The 17,799-nt window shown below is 39.9% G+C and overlaps 1 protein-coding gene across 1 annotated transcript in view; it reads right to left on the bottom strand.

The window, feature by feature from the left end:
• The window catches only part of ADAMTSL1 (ADAMTS like 1), a 468,435-nt gene that overhangs the window by 128,947 nt on the left and 321,689 nt on the right, over window positions 1-17,799 (bottom strand). Inside the window, 2 exon segments of the mRNA XM_072860932.1 lie at window positions 827-901; window positions 6,682-6,808. Coding sequence (XP_072717033.1) covers window positions 827-901; window positions 6,682-6,808 — 202 coding nt within the window.

Below are 17,799 nucleotides of genomic sequence, written 5' to 3'. Positions count from 1 at the left end.
CACTCAGTATAAGTTCTTTGGGTGAAAGAAATCTGGAGAGAGTGGGAATGATCTGGTGTTTCACCTCCTTGCTGAGACTAATGTTTGTATTTACACTGACAAACATAGAAGACTCTAACTGGTCCATGCTGCAGGAAAGTCCTGTTATTTTGGAAAAGGAGAAGGGGAGCCCTACTTATAATAATTTATGTTTCTGAGAGGTTATTCAGTACAGTTTGTGTTTCTTCTGACAGTAAATCCCATTTACCAACATTCTAGTGTTCATCTGCTGCTGATGAAAAAAGGAGCAGCTTGTGAATAGCTACTACACTGGAAGGTAAGAGAGAAGGATGCAAGGAGTTGCTTCTGATCTTTAGACTGTGATTTTGTGCGTGTGTGCCTGCATATGTGTGTGTCCATCTACGGGAATGAGAGAGTTATCATAACAGAAACGTGTTGAAATCATGAGCAGCTTGATGGCTAAGCTCAGCTGTAGGGAAGCTTATACTTTACTGTCCTTAATATTTCTTCACTTAGTGGGATATATTTTATTAATTTTAAACAAAAGCACTTGGCACCAAGTGAGCCAGCCAAAGGATAAGCAAACAGAAATGACTGAAAAATTATGGAAGGGCAAAGGATTCTGCAATGTTGGCCAAGCTCTGGACTGAAAAGTGTGTGTACCACTGATGTAACTGTGTCCGAGGAGAGCTTCTGAGGGCAGGACTCATTCCTGTGCCGAAATCAGTGATCTGAGAGAGGGAAACCAGACACCACAGTGCAAACAGAGCACTGCGGGTTAGCAAGGCTTTCTTAATCAAATGTACACTAATTTTTTTCTACTTACATAAATGATCGGGTCCTTTCAGCACAAGGCGAACTTGCCTGCTTCCATAAGGAATAGCAACCACCGTATCATCCACTGAGGGAAGGCAAAAATGCATGGAGTAAATAAGCAAAGAAATTCCCATCTGTTTTCAAATAAATAGTGAAATAGGTGCTTACAAGACAGTCAAAAGAAAAGCTTTTGGACCAATTCAACAACCTATTAATTATGAGAGAACATTAAAAATCAGAAAAAAGAACTTGTTAAATGTGGTAACAACCTTCTACTTAGAAGAACCCAAACTTGTTGATTTTTTTATTCTCAACTCCTTCACAACCATTTCTGGATTTCAAGAGTAACTAATAGTTTTCTATTTCACCACGACTCCACTTAAACCTCTTCTGAGTCTTTTGAATTGGTGTTTGTGGTGACATAGAGAAGAACAAGCCCATTCTCATGTTTAACTAGAACACACCCATTCCTTCACTTGACTCTTTCCCAGTTGAACCTTACAGCTTCTCCATGACCCTGCCCATGCTATGTGATGATCTCCCACTGCCCTCAGGCATGCCTTCCCTTTCACACCTTTTATTTTAGTGACTAGAAGTGCTATAATTCCGCTTCCTCTCCACATCACTAACAGAAAGCCCCTGGAAAAACAGAAGCCCATTAGACTGTCATGTAAACAGGTCTTGGAGCAGGATCTTGCACCTATGAAGCCCTTGGGAGTTTTGCCAACTGGATTTAAACCGAGGTGTGAATTAGCATTTAGGCCACATGCTGCTGTGAAAGTTAGTTAGGTCAGCATTTCTAAAGAGGCAGCAACCTCAGTAATGTCCTGAAGGAAGACAGGAACGAAAGGCGTGGAAAGATGCTAGAAAATGCTCCCAACTCTATGCCTGGGCCATGGAGTGGGTGCCCAGAGAACACTGACCTGGACTAACCAGTATGCCCAGGTTCTTCATGTACCTTTCCCTGTACTTTCTGCCTCATTCTCCTATAACCAGAAGTCGGGAAAGAAAAAGTATGCATGCCTAACGGGATTTTTTTGGGGAGGTGGTAGACGTGAAAGGAGAGAAGTCCCTTTCACTATCTGCGCGTTAGAACTGCTCACATGTAATCCTTGCTAGCAAGAACTATAGCTCTGCTCTCAAAGCAATGTGTTGCTTTGTCAGGTAAGGCTAACTCAGCGAATAAAAGCCTTTTATCTTTCATCCAAACATATGAGCTGGGGCCTTAAGTTTCTGACCAGACCAAACTGGGAAAACTGTTCCAGCCCAGCTAAATGAGGATTCTCAGTTACCGGCATAATACTTACTAATGTTGTCGTTTTATGTCAAAAATTGAAGAGAGGCAACAGAAAGAGGGAAAATACAAGAAATAGGGACTTCTTTTAAACAACACATTCATTCATCCAAAACTATAATATCTCAAAAATGTGAACTAGAACCCTTTTAAATTTTAAATTCAGTCATATGTCTCAGGAATTTCTGACACTCTTATATCGGAGAGCTTTATGGGATGAAATATCCATACTTCTGTGGCCTCTTAATATCCCAGAAGTGAGGGGGCAAATGTAGGCAATCTGATAAATCTCTGAGTGTCACAAGAGTTGTGTGGAGATAAAGCCTGTTCATGTGCCCAGGCTCTTCTGAACCTTGTCTCCATTTTCAAAATCTGATTTGATAAGTTTCCTCAACCTATCCAGAAATTTCAGTGTCTCCTAAGACTTCTGTAGCACTGGGGTTAAACTCTATTCAGCACACACTCTGCTCATACACATCTCTGATATCACATTAATTAGCAAAGATAGACCTCTTTCATTTCTACACAGAATTCAAATTTTCTATTTGAAAAGACAAATATTCAAGACTTACAAAATTTATTAAATATAGATATTCTAATGCTGATTTTATTGGTACCATTCTGGCACTCATATTCAAGATACCCAGTAGGATACATTTTATCCATTTTGAGCAACAAAATCCATGAATATGACATATCATTTTGCTGTATATATATCTCACGTTTATTGGAATGAGTCTGGGAAAACAATAACCTCAATTTTTCAAAAAATGCTAATGGTCTTTTTACAAGTCTTATTTAAAGACAGTCCCATGTCATTATTATATTTGACAGCCTCTCAGTTATGAGCTCTGTGCTGGAGAGTTAACAACTCACTGATATGTCACAGAAAAATCAGACAGTTTAAAGATCATGCAAGCTTATATATCATATATTCTTAGCACGTCTCTTCTGCTCCAGGGTATTGCTAGGACTATATTTCACCTGATCTTGTCATTGCTCTCCATTAGAAATCCTAGCACACTTCATGTGAAATACAAAGCTCAGTGGGATTTATGCTTATCACAGTGCTTCCTGCTTTCACAAAGCAGAAGCAGTAGGGACTGAAGGATAATTTCCTGAGGTTAACAGTGACAAGAAGGAGACATTTCCTGTGAAGAGACATGTGAAAGTAAGCATGGTAATATTTAGTCACAGCTGCCTCCAACAATAAGCAGAGAGGCAGATTGTGGAGCAGCCATGTGGAGCACTCTGAAGAAAAGGCGGTTGGTTTCCTCCAGAGAAGATGCATAGGGAGGCAAGGGAGAGTCCCAGATAACTGAGAGGACAGTGGCCCAAGGCTGTGAAGAAAATGCAAGGTTTTAGGCAAAGGTTGTATGTCAGGTACATACAGCAGATTCCCGTGAGAGATCAGTCTCTTCTGGTTTTGGATTTTGAATTTGGATGTTGTCCAAATGGTCTGTCAGTTCTCATAATGAAAAATGGAGTTGTTTCTATTTCCCCATTACTACTGATATTCAACAAAAATCTGGAACTGCATTTATTTTTGACAACCATGGCAAGAGTAATCAGATAAATAGAAACAACAGCATAGACTGTTTAATAGAAACAACAGCATAGACTTTTTTCATAAAGTCTATGCTGCTTTTTTCATTAAAATGTAGGAGAGAATTCAATGTCACATTGCCTCCTACCCCGCTATGCTTCTGTTTCTGAGGCCACTGGGAGATGTATACTACCCCTAAAAATACTGAGGAAGCTGTTCTTGTAGGAAGTGCTAAGTGTTTAAAAGTTCTATTAATTTCTTTCTAGTACTATCCTTCTCCTTTGCCTTTGCATGATATAAACAGCATGGAGAAGGGAACCGGACACGAGCACCAAGAGAATATGAATTCAGTATGATGAGCTCAAGACTGTGTCTGAGGTGGTTTTGAGACATAAACAACTTCAGGAACTATTGGGACAGTGCTGGAATAAAGGTCACTGTCCAATTTCCCTAACACAGTCCTCAAAATTGAATGCTGTGCTCTGTTAGGCAAATACAAAACCCAAGTGAGCCCACAGAACACATCTGCTGATATCTGGTCACTGCTGCACATGCCCCTCTGAGTTTTCTTAAGTTGCATGGCAGTCTGGCTCCCATACGCTTTTAATGCTTTGTTTATACGAAGGACAAAATAGACATAATTCTTGAGAAACAAGGATTATTTTACAGACATAACTTGGAATTAAGCTACTGACTAGCCATATGTAATCCAGTCATTCCAGCAAATAAATCAGGCCCTGATCCCAGATATGCTTATATAGATACGTAACAAATAAGCAAGATGCTGACACAGACAAAGTGCCAAAGTGACAGGTATTTAAATAGCGCTGAGGAGGATAAATGGAGAAAGTAAACACAGAGTAGATTTTTAAAAGCTTTTCAATATTTAAAATCTCAAATTTTCACAGCATGTACATAAACTGTTTGGAAGTAAACCTCAAAAAGAATTCATATTAATTCACACATGTCAAGGAGATCCGTAAGTGTGCCTTTACAATTGTAAAAAGCCAATTTAAGGGAGCACTTACTTTTGATAGATTTGAAATTCATACTGTATTGCGTAATAACATGTGTGTCTACAGCAGGGGAGAGAATAATGCCATGTGCTTTAACAGGGTGCATACAAAATCTGATTATCTACTTCAGTTCTGTATAACAATTATTTGCATGCAAATGTGTCTGCACAATCCATTCTCTAACATTTTTTTCACATTTGTCTCACTCTAGGACTATGCTCTCTGCCATCTGCTCTTCTACCTATATAGCATTCTTTATATTTAATAGCAAACCATTGGAAGTAGGGACTCTATTTTATTAATGTTTTAGTACTGTGCATAATATATTAGTGCCTTTATCCTCAGTAGAAAAGAGAGGAGCACCTTTTTACCACAAAGCAACTGAAAAACAATGAATTATTTCTCCAGGAAAAGACATTTGCCAAAAAAGTTCACAAATACTATCATGTCTCAAGCAGTCTGGAGATTTCTGAATCTGTTCGTGCACATTGCAGAAACAGTAACAACAAGGTGAAATTCCATTCCTAAATCTTTGGGAATTATTTCCTTTGCCCTCTAATGTGCAGTTCTGCCTCAGCAATGGAATTCTTATGAGGATTATTCCCTTCCTTCCTTCTTACAAAATACTTTTTCTTTCTTCCTTCCTTTCTTTCCTTCTCTTTCTTCCTTCTTTCTTTCTTTCCTTCCTTTCTTTCCTTTTTTCTTTCCTTCCTTCCTTTCTCTTTTTTCTTTCTTTCCTTCTTTTTCTTTTTCTTTCTTTCTTTCTTTCTTTCTTTCTTTCTCTTTCTTTCTTTCTTTCTCTCCCTTTCTCTTTCTCTTTCCTTCCTCCTTCCTTCCTTCCTCCTTCCTTCCTTCCTTCCTTCCTTCTCTTTTTCTTTCTCCCACTCTCTCCCTCTCAGTTAGCAAACGCAGACCCAGAGGTGCACTGTGCTAACTACTGCTCTGTGTGCTGTGCTCCATACCCAAGCAGTTATTCTCTGGCTGAGAGAAGCTTTTATAAAAAGCACCTCTCACTGCTCCTCACAGAAACTGAACATTAATCTATATAGGAATCCACAAGTGTACACACACAATCTTCAGCAGATATTACACCGCTATTTGAATCTTTTAGGTCAAGTGCTATTCAGCACTGGAAGAAGTCCTCCAGAATGGTAGAGCTCATCTGATTAAACTCTAATGCCACTGAGTAGGGCTGGGGGCAGGTTTGCAGGCTAGCACACATGCTCCCTTAGGTGTGTCTACTAAGGCATGACAGTACACCTACCTCTTTACCCTTCCTTCAAACTGACCAGACATGCCCTATCTCTCATCTGAAAACTTCTACAGCTCCATCTATGGTGCTTTGAGCAGGCTGAAAAGCCTGCCTGGGGTCCAGGATAAACTAACCCTGTCACTGGGGCACACCAATGCTACTTTACCACTCTGAGTTGAAGCTGTCTCAGACAGTGTGTGGGAAAGCCTGTGTCTGTCTGTACCCATCCATGTAGGCACCTCCGGACAGCTCAGGCACCTCAGCTCCTCAGCTCAGTCCACCCTAGGACCGAGTCACCGTGCTCAGCATGCGGGCAGACATGCTGTGGGCGTAGGTCCGGGAGGCAGCACTGTGCCAGGCTGGCACCGCCACCCCCTCCCGGTTCCCCTCTGCTGGAGAGCAGCATAAACCACTCTGTTCTGAGCAGCGTGGCCTGAGTCCTATGCCTAGCCAGCTAATACAGCCAGCAGCAGGGGTAGAGCCAGCTCTTCTCGTTCTCCCGCTCCTCCCAAGCTACTAGCTAGCTGAGATGGGGAATATGCTGGTGACACCTTTCCACAATCTTCTGTCCACCCCCACAGCCAGAGCAGCAGTCTGAGCAAGCCTGATTTAACCCAAGAGGGAGGAGACTGTGGGGACAACCAGACTGACTATAATCATTCAACTGCCTGAGAAAGAGTGGGGTGAAATTTAGCTTGCAAGAAACGCACATTTCACTAAGAGGGAAGATGGCACTTCACCAGAAGGGACAGCTTACATTTATTTGCTGAAAGCTGGGACTTATACTGGCCTCGAACCAGCCGGCAGGTGGACCCATCGCCATTGCAGACCCCACAGTTATCTTCCTTGACAGCGCTTCCCAGCTGGCGGTCACAGCCAACGATCTGGCAAGAAAGAAAGATGTGCAGTTCAACATGAGCACCTACTGACTGACTGCGCGATCCATCTCTGCAACTAATTACCGCCAAATTTCTCTCTCAGCATCTCTAGAGGGCCGTAAAGTACCTTAGCAATGAAAGAAGCTGAGCAAACCTGGCTGGGAGTTTGAACTGAATTCAGACATGAGATAGTGAGCAGGTTAGTACTCAATGGCTTTTGCAGTCCAGGGAAAGAAAAGAGTATTGTTGGACGTTGTTTTTTTAGGGCATTGTGAACATTTCTTGGTCAGAGTCCTATCAGAAATTACACTTCTTAGAGTTTCAAAAAGAAAAATGCATTAAATAGATAAGAAAACAGATAGGAAGCAGACAGATAAAAGTAAAGAGCAGCACAGATAAATAGTAACATGGCTGAAATCTCAGTGAAATTTTACCTGCTATGCAGTTGGGAAAACCATGTGGTTTTAATTATGTTTGACAATAATCCCATTCACACTATCAACGTCTGTGTTCAGACATTGTTAAAGATCTGATAAAGAAGGAGGGAATGGTTAAAACAAAAGAACTGAGAGTCAGAAATGCAATTACCTGCTCTGAAACTGGCTTTATGCTTATGTGCAAATTGTTTGGTTCAAAATTTTAAAACTTTAATAGATAAACTAGACTTCTCAGTTTGCAAAAAAACTATAGTTCCCAGGAGAATCAAATATAAATTTATAATTACATACATTTAAAATTAAATAAATTGAATATAAATTTGTTTAGCACAGTGCTAATGTAGGCCTTTTGTTTGAACTTTGAATTCTGCATCCAAGTTATGAATTTTGCACATAAATAACTGAAATTCAATAAATTAAGCAAGTCCATACAGTATTATAATTATCTTTATACATACTAGAAAATGAAAGGTTTTCTAGCATTCTGGCATGCAAAGTAAGCAATGAAGAAATGTTTGTGTATAAATTCTACTTCTAAAGAGTTTGTGCTAAGACTCTTAGCCAAACAGGGAATATATATAAACACAGGGAATTTTAAATAAAGTGCTTATTTCAGCTTTAAATTTTCCTGCATCTGTGAGTTTCAGTTAAATCAGAGAGCTGGGTCCTAGAAACTGATGAAAGCAAATAGAGCACTTATCATCCAGGCTCATAAAAGCTGCATAGGTAACTTTCCCACTTAAACATTCAGACTAATATTCCTTATTTGTGCAAATCTATGTGTGCAGAATTGCAGAATCTCTGCTAGGGTGAGATGTACTTCTGGGTTTGACACTTTCTCTTCACTTGTCTGTGAAAATGCAGGCTTTGATTAATATCCAGTATTTACTTTTAGCAATTCAATTCCTATTTCTAACATCATTATTTTACTCGTGGCACAATAGCAGTTTCCTTGGTTATCTGTCATACTGATAGTATGATTAATTTAATCATCATACGTTTAGATTCAGGCTTGATGAAAGCTATCTTCAAATTCCTTTGACTTTACCTACTTCTACTGGGTCAGAACAGGGTCAGTCTCTTATGCTTCTGCATTATATTATGATGTCTCCAGGGGAATTAATGAGGGCTAATGGAGTAACAGTTGAGCATAAATGATACATTTCCCTGAAAACCTAGCCATACCAAGACTGCAAGAGACATTTTATCACACTAGAAACACCATGACAAATAATGGTTAGATAGCTGAAGCAAAGTTAAGATTATCTTGGCTGTGCTTACTCCATACAGAGCTTCCAAATACAGATGTATAAAGTATATCAGTGGTACCACATAAGATTTAGGTCTATTTTTTTCTGAATAAGAACATCCCTACAGGAGCTGAACCACCTTTGATATACACAGATTGGTTTGCTTTAACTTTCATGAATGTCTCTGTATAGACAAGATGTGAAAAAAATCACTTGGATGATCTGAAAACTGACATATGACATAATGCTTGCAAATCAAATGAATTTCCTTCAAATGCATTACAGCTCACTCATACCCGCAGTGAGAAGGGTCCTGCTGAGGAACCCAGATATCAGAGGAAAGGCCAGAATTCCCTTTCATATCTGCTCATAACATATTTTATATTCATTCAATGGTTCAGTCTAGAGTGGTATCCAAATCTACATGCCTTTTCCTATTTTGAAAAGAACATGCGAACTGCCTGGATGTGAAAAGGGCTGGATCTTAAATCCAGGTATGAGGCAACCAATTTCAAAACCAGCCTTTACTACTTTAAAGCCTTTTTAACTTTATGAATCATCAGCTCACACGTTGCCATGGGCTGTACTCTGATTAAAGTTAATTTACAAATTGAGCAATTTGGAGCTAGGTCACAACTTGTAGAGGAAACTGCCAGGAAAATCTCAAGTGTGAAAGGAAGTTATATTGAGGTTCGTTGCTCTTTTTGACATGGGCAGCCATTGCCAATGTACAGCATAAAAGTAATTCTTTTGTTGAAATGCTGCATTTCAAATGGAAGTATAAGCAAAATGGAGACCTCTTGTGCACACCAAGACTTACGTGGTATGTACAAAACGTGTATTAATCTTCCTGTACTTGGTAGTCTCTCAGATATTTTTATGCTATTAAAAATTTTTATGAAATTAAATAAATTTCCTTTTTCTCCCCAAGGTTTCTGCAGAGATTTGCTTTACTCTGTCAGATTATCTGTCTTAATAGATATACAGAGCTCTGGGAATATGCATGAAATTTTCATTAAAAACACTTATGAGTGATTAACTAATGCCTGAAATAAAGAATGTTCCCAAGTTAACTGCTTTTTTCTTTTTTTTTTCTCCCTTCACTACCTAGGGAAATCCTTCTTCCATCTTTTGGAGGTAATTACATTCAGTAAAAAGGGTGGTAGTGTTTGCAATGGAGTTACCGATGCTTTAAAATGAAAAACTCTACTCCAGATCTCTCATATTACTTTTTCTTAAGTAGATCTTACGTGAAAACATTATATAGGCTGGAGTCTTATGAAAGCAAAAGATCAGACAAGGAAACATTAAAGTGCTCCCCAAAAAATACACAGTTCATGAGAATAATAACTTTTGTCTCTATGAGCAGAAGAAACATAGGTTTGGCTGAGTTGAGATGACAATATGTCATTTCCATAACATTATTTTCACTCTCTGTCAAGGCTGCAGAGAACTCACTGCAAAAGATGAAGGTATGGGTGAAAATATGTCACCATCCCCCCAGAAATCTGCAGAGAGTTAGCAAGGAACAGGAAAGCAGAATTGTTTCTTTCAGCATCCACCTCTAACATGAACAAAACACAGAGGGGTGGTTTTGGAATGGCTGTTATCAGGGATGACAAAGATGTAACATACTAGGAGAGACCCAGCTATCAGGAAAAGTAGATTCACTTAGGCTGCAGAGCTAGAAAAGCCTGCCAAGACACTGACCTATGGGCATACTCATCTGACTAGGGGTGGCTGAGGACTCGTCATGAAAATAAGCATGAGAAAGATACTGCTTGATCAGCTTGGTAGGCAAAGGAATGAATAGGGATATTGTACCTCTAATCTACAGCTCAGAGTAATGGCTTGGTGGACACAGTTTGAAACAAAATACTGACATTTTTGAATCAGAGGTCTGGGGAATATTTCACTCTCTGAAAAGCTTTGAAATGTCAACTCCTCATCTTGGTTTGAAACTAGAACCAATGTTGAAATTCTGAAGTTTCTGTGGGATGGAAACTTCTTTTTCCAATGCATTCTAGTCCTGATCTTAATATATCCTGGGGGGTTTAGGGAGATGAAGTCTTTGTCAATCTATAAAGGGCTGGGAAGGAAGCCCCCACCAGGAACAAAAATGGATTACTGCAACAAGTTGTGCCTGAAAATGTTCTGAAGTAAGCAGTTTTCATACTTATTTCTATTACACGTTAAGCTTCCTCCCCTTAAAGCAGGGTAATGAGGCACAGACTTTCCACACTGAAATCTTTTGAGTTTCAAATTGCTGAAGTGTGGTCAGAGGCTTGAACTGTAGATTGTTACTGCACAAAATGTCAGAAGCAGCTCCATTCAGTTCACTGACTATCTAATCTAATCCCCATTAAAATCAAGAAAATGCACTTACAAGTTCAATAGGCTTTGGGTGACGCTCTTGGATATTTCTAAAGGTGTTCCTATGAAGCTCATTGCTATTGTGGTTAAATGCCTTTATAGCAGTAAAGACAGATCATGCAGAGCTCTGGAAGTCTCTCAGTATATGGAAGATATAAACCATGCAGTACCAGAGTAAGGAAATCACAAGTGAGTACCAACTCCCTGCCCAGTTCTTTACCACCTCTAAAGTGAGCTGATTTTTTTATTCTACTTATGGGTTTAACATAAAAAAGTTAGCAACAAAAAGCCGGAATAACAGCTAATTCCTAGTTGGCCGAGCCTGTATTGTTTTCTGGCATAAGATACCACAGTTCTGCTCAGAGGTAAAGATTCCATATTACGTTTTAGGCTGAAGTCCCATACTTCATGCTGAGTTTGATTCTCCCCCCACTCCCACTTTTACTCCACTGACAGCCAGTGAGTTGGCAAAATAGAAAAATAGGGATATTCCTGACTCTGAGATACATAAGCAAAAAAATTTTTACAGGACACTGCAAGAAAAAAGATGGTCATCAAGTTAGCAAAGCAACTGCTCATGTATAGTTTAAAGGCATCAGGCTGAAAGTCCAGCAACAGGAGTTGGAAATAACTCACTGAGTGCGTGCATGAATGTTATGTGTGTATGTGTTCCCCTTGTGGACTTGAACTCTAGCTCAGTTTAGCAGATTTTTCCAGAAATAAAACTGGACCAGCAATGACAGGTTCTGCTTCAGCCCTGCTAGTGTGGAAATGCCCTGAAGTAAGAAGTTTTCATAATAATTTCTATTCAGTATTAAGAAACTCTGGGCAGGAAATAATGTAATAAAGCAAGCTTGCAAATCTAGCCAATTATAAATAAATCTCTCCATTTTTCAAAGGGCATGTCTGCAGTTCAAACACAAGAAGTTCTGAGAATCCGAGAAAAACAAAGTTGCCCTTCACATGGATACTAATGTGGGGCTCAATCTGGGACTTGTGTTGATTGTCACTGCTCAGCTGAAGAAAGTTTTGGACCAGAGCCACTGTTGCAACTGGGTCCAAAATCCTGTTTTACAATCGGGATGAAGAGCTGTTGTACTCTTTAAATTATTGTGGAGAGAACAAGCTCCAGGCTGTACAGCAAACTGGAACTGGACTGGTGTCTGTGATACAGGGGCTCGCAACCCCTGCCAAAGTGGTATCTGCCCTTCAGTTCACTGACACCTTATGATGACAGTTCGCAGCCTCAGCATTTTTCTGGCAAAGGCTGCCGACATTATCCTGTGACAGGCAGCCTTGTGCAGCACCAAGCACCAGGCAGGGTCTTCCTATGTCCCAGGGAATTTAGGTGCAAGCACACCACAATCAGCAACTATAAGGGAAGACCATAAGAGGATTTCCACAACGGCAAGGCAATTTGTAACTGTGCTGGTAACAGCATGCCCAGTGACATGTGCAATCAACATACTCGCTTGGCACTTGAGCCAAACAGAACTTGCAACTGTTCAGGTGGTGTAAACAAACTTCAGTCACTGATCAGTAGCTAAATTGTTAAATATAACCACTGGAGTGACTGAGATCCACCTTCCAACACACTAGACATGTGGCTGTCCAGCTCAGTGATTTGTTGTTTCTTGTTGCCTTATCTACCACTGATCTACTGGAACTGATTTGCAGATCCTGCTTGGTATCTGCCCCATCAGCCGAGCATTCCCAGCTAGCCAGGGAATGTTTTTAAACACAGACCAAGACCCTCATGGAGCCTCACCCAACCAGTACCTCAGACGCAATACATTGAGAATCAGTGGTTCACCCAAAGCTCTAGAAGCAAAGAGCAAACACCCAGCAGCAGAAGGAACTCAAGAGAAATTCCTATTTCCCAGGTTTCCCTCAGGGAAAAGAATAAATGTGACCTCATTCTGAAACCACCCTTGATTTAAAAATTAAATCAATTTAAAAGCTACAACTTCTAAATGAGGATTTATAGAGGCATTAAAATCTTGGATGTGCGACAAAGGCAACTCCTGTCCTTATATGCAAATCTCATTAGAAGGAATCTTCCTACATAAAAAAGATTGAATTTTTCAGGTTCAGTCATACATAACCAACCAATTGTTTGTGTGGGCCAACATAGCAGAGCCCACAGATGTAGAAATGAAGACGTATCTAGTTCATTCTCTGATGATACAGAAATCCAGAGGCTGCCGTTCTGTAAGGAGCAATATTTAAACAGAATTAAGTTCCAAGAGTTTATAAACAGATGACAAGAGGACAAAAAGAGGCTTTTGTGATTATTCATATTCACTTATCCATTTCATTCACACTTTTCTTTGTTTTTGGCTGGATTTGGGTTCACATGTCCATATTCTGCCAGAGTAAGAATGAGTTTCTTCTTTACTCTTTCATGCTTGTGCTCTTATTGATGGAGGAGAACAAAAAACCCTACCTTTTTTCTAGTCAGCGCTCTGTAGCAGGTCATTATTGAAGTGCTTGATTTTCTCCAGAAGAATCTCACATATTGTCTGGATAGATAGTTTATTTAGCATTTCCAGGGAAAAGATCTGCCAGGTTTTGTGGAAGATGAAAATACTACAACAGAAGGTGATTGCAAAGGCCATTATAAGTCAAAACTCATCAAGGCAGCTCTCCTTCAGTTTCCTCAGAACAACGCGCTTGAGAAACCAAAAGTAAATTCAACTAAGTCTGCCCTCTGGACCTATTCTCTTCTCCTAGACTATGAAACGCTAAACTGTAAAAGCGTTTAATTGGCACTTGTAACACATTACATTTGACTGTGATCCTTTGTCAGCTCTGGCGGCTTCATGACATGCTTGATATTGCCACTCAGACCTCTTGTCTGTTGGGCGTACAAGCTTCCTTCTCTCAGTCGGGCTGCTTTTGGAGCCGGTCTTCTGTCGGCTGGATCAACGGGGACCCAGCTGCAGTGCCTTGCTACTAACAGTGCCAGCACAGACTTTCTGGTGCTTCAGGCAGTCATATAATCTGTGTTATCAAGGAACAGACTTCACCCACAGTTCAAGTACTTGAGAGAGACTGCATGTCCCCAAACCACTGCTGAAACCGCTTAGTACATATGGTATTCCCACCTGCTGCTCAGTGTGTAAAAGGAGTGCATGCAGGCTCTATGAGAAGACACTTGGGATGACAGAGGAAACTAGCTAAAATGCCTGCAGCCGCCCTGTCCAGGATCTTCACAGTAACTAGAAGCCTTGCTGGTCTTCAGTGAGAACCACACATCTGTTTTGGTGGGGATTCTCAAAACTGCCCAGCCAGCGTGGATGTCTTGCCATCTTCATACAGCACTAAACTTGCTACGCCACTCCACACACCTCAGGTTTTTAGGTGTGCTAAGGAAATACACGGACACAGATGACTTCCTGGTAACTGTAACAGAATTCTTAGGAGTCTCCAAACTGCTCTTTTGAATGTCTTCTTTTTGCTAAGCCCCCAAATTACAATGTGCTTCCCTCCCAGAAAAGGGAGGTGCTCTGTGTGCTGCTGGTCAAAGACATACCCACAGCAGACAGTTTGTCTATTTGGGAGTAACAGCAGGTATTTCTTCTGCTGAAAGACTAGAACAAAATATCTCTGCAGTGATGCCAACCTCTGTTGGACCATAAAGTGGAAAACTGATAGCTCAGGGCAGGGGAGTGGAGTGCTAATAATGCAAATGCAGATTCTTTCACACAATAAACATATCCCCATTTCCTTGCCACTCTCTGCCACAAAAATGTTGTTACCTGGCATGATGATAGCAATTTAACCATTTGGCTATTACACTTATGAGTCATTAGGTTCTCCACCACACTCCTTTCTGTGTGCTGGAAAGATGTCATGCTGGGGGAAAAGCTACTTCTTTCGCATCAGAACACTGATACCCATCAACAAGAAAACGAAATTAAGGTTTGTTATCCACAGAACATGAGGTAGATGAAGATGGAGAGCATTAGACAGAAAGTTCGCACAACAGTTCGTCTGTTCAGCCTGGCACAGTCCAAAAGCACCTGACCATCAGAAATCAATAATTCAGTACTTTCTGAAATGTTATCTCCCCAGAAGGCACCTAGGTTTAAATACACTAAAAAAAGATGGATTCGTTTTGAGCATTTAGGCCCAGGAGCTTGGTGCAGACATCAGAAACTGAAAAGCCATTATAATCATCATGCCAAAAGGCTGGGCTAAACTGAAAGACAGCTTAGAACTGATCCTGTTATAATGCCTTCTGCATGTCTGAGGAAAAATAGCCACACTCTTGCCTAAATAATACAGTTGTTATTATACTTTTTGCATTTTTTTTCTGGTGTTTTATAGCTCAGAAAAGAAGAAAAAAAAAAGACAGCTACAAACAGGAGCCAGAAATAGCTGAACTAGAGGAGACTGAAATCCCAGCAACATGTAAATACCTAGACTTTTTTTTCCCCAATGCTTTCCTTTGTTTTAACCTGACTTCTGTCATAGGCTTGGCAGAAGAAAAAGATCATTGCTGGAAGCTCTCATGGGGGACTGAATGCCTCTAAAAATGAATACACACTGGTAGAAACACAAATGATGCCTGTTTGTAAAGAATTAATGCAACAAAGGCCATTCATTTCTCTACTTTGCCATCACATGGGCAAATGACAGGCACTTGCAGTCCTCTTGTGTGAATGTAAAACAGCAACACAGGTAAAAATCTCTTTCTGGAAATTATTGTCTCTCAGAGTTTTCAGTTAGATAATATGGCAAATTAAAGTGCAGAAAAATGGGATTTTGTCAAAATAAGCACATGATCCCCAGTGTTACCGGTAGCAAGCATGGATGAGAATAGTCTCTAATACTAGAGCAATGAGTGTTGCAGGGTGCAAAAATGCAGGCCATTTTCTTCCAGGGCTTCAGACAGTGTGGGAAAGAGTCCTGGCCTTCTCCTTCCTCAAAACTGGAGTTGACTTGAAGGGTCTGAGGAGGGCATGCAAAGAAATCAGGTCCCAGGCTAAGGAATGACTAGGAAGGGCCATGGGCCCAGGTACCAATTTCTGCAGCAGTGCCCCAGGTACATCCCACAGGGGCAGTTGGGGCCCGAGGCAGTTTCATGAGCCTTCAAGAGCCTGCTGAGGTGACCACCTAATCTATGTTCTTTAAAATCCATTATTTTACCTGTATCAAGCACGTTTACTGTGCCAGTGAGTACAATATCCACACATCAAACACACTGAACACAGTGTTAAGTGACACTGTTATCCTGATTAGCCCCGCATTTTGGGCTGAGCTGGAAACAGGAAGGGATCCATGCACAACACTTTGTAGACAGAAGGGAGAGAGAGAAACTGTCCATCCTGAAATCATGATAGACAGGCAATATAACACAGTTACCTATTTAAAAGACAGCAGATTTTTCCACTCTTCTGACGCTATGCACGACACAGTGTAGCTTCTGTCTCTTCTGATGAAAAAAATTAGAAGCACACACATGTATATATATAGCCGTTTAAGTATGTGTATATATAGAACATAATAATTTGGTAACTCTACAGTGGGAAAAACTATTTAACAAAATTTATCTTCAGTGCAGAAAAGTCTGCAAAAAGTCTGTGAAGTAAGATATGGGAAAAGATCAGGTGTGTAGATTTCAAAGCCCTGTATAATGACAGATGTTCCCATTTATCACATTTTTGTATTTATGTGTTATTATTTCACCTATTAAATCTCCAAACCCTCTTGAACAAAGCAGCATATGACCATCCAGAAGGTAATTTTTCCCTTACATTAAAAATATTTTTAGAATTGGTGAATCTCAGTTTACAATTAATTTTTTTGTCTATCACAGATTTATAACAGCAAATAAGTAACATCAAAATAGTAAGCAACAGTACTTAATGCTAATATTTGAAACAAATATGTTGTATTTGTGCAGAAGCTGTATGAAACCATTCTCAATACACTTCTGGCAAAATATTCTTAACCCAGTACATTCACTGCCTTAGTTTGAGATGAACGATAGCTTTGGAAATTCAACTGGGTTTTGTTGGCTACAATTCTATTGCAATATTGACTTGAAAAATAAACAAGCCATAGCAAGCCATTGCACTTTGTTAAATCATCTTTTCTAATGTTTTTTAAATCTGTGGTTTTCAGCCTGTGTCCATAGTATACTGGGGTCCATAGACTGACCGCTTTTGTTACAGGTACTTTTCACTGTCTGTGAAAGGTAACTAAGGAAACTAGCTGTTGTCAGCTGACTTGAATTCACTATGCAGCTCAGCAGGAAAAGGTTTTAGGAATCAATAAATCAGAAAAGTCAAAAACTACCACTAGCAGTATTTGGAAATAGATCTGTAAAGAACAATTTAATACAGTCATAAATAGTAGACATTAAGATAAGCATTTCTGGGATGCACCTCTCTTTAACTAACAACCTGTAAAATTGAACAAATGTAATGGAGAAAGATGGGCAGTTTGGGGACAAGAAACAAAAGTGTCTTTTCCAATCCTGAACGGCCTTTTTGTAGTAACAAACTTACTTAAAGGCCTTCTTAGAAATGACCAGCTCTTTTATCATTGGATCTAATCCCGCTATTAGAGCTATCATATGATTCATTCTGTTATTCCACCACATACATGAAATAATTTCATGGTCTTTCATTAAAAAAACCAACAAAAATAATAGTAGTAATAATAATACTAATAATACTCATACAATTAGGATCAGAGTTGGTTTTTCAACAGCAGGACAGTCCGAGACTGCTGTAAAATTATTCCAGGTTTATGTTGAAATAACAGAAAGCAAAAGTAGACCTCTTTTATCTTGATTCTTCAGAGAAATTTAAAGGAGTCAATAGGTCTTATACACCTGCATGTATGAGAAACAGTTGGGGTTTAACACATCCCAGACACACATCTCATCAATTTCGTGGGCTAGTAAGACTGTTCTTGACTCTTT

Source organism: Ciconia boyciana, chromosome 4 (genome assembly GCF_034638445.1).
Source record: "Ciconia boyciana chromosome 4, ASM3463844v1, whole genome shotgun sequence".
NCBI lineage: Eukaryota > Metazoa > Chordata > Aves > Ciconiiformes > Ciconiidae > Ciconia > Ciconia boyciana.
The sequence above is the reverse complement of the archived record's forward strand: the minus strand, read 5'-3'. Positions and strand labels throughout refer to the sequence as shown.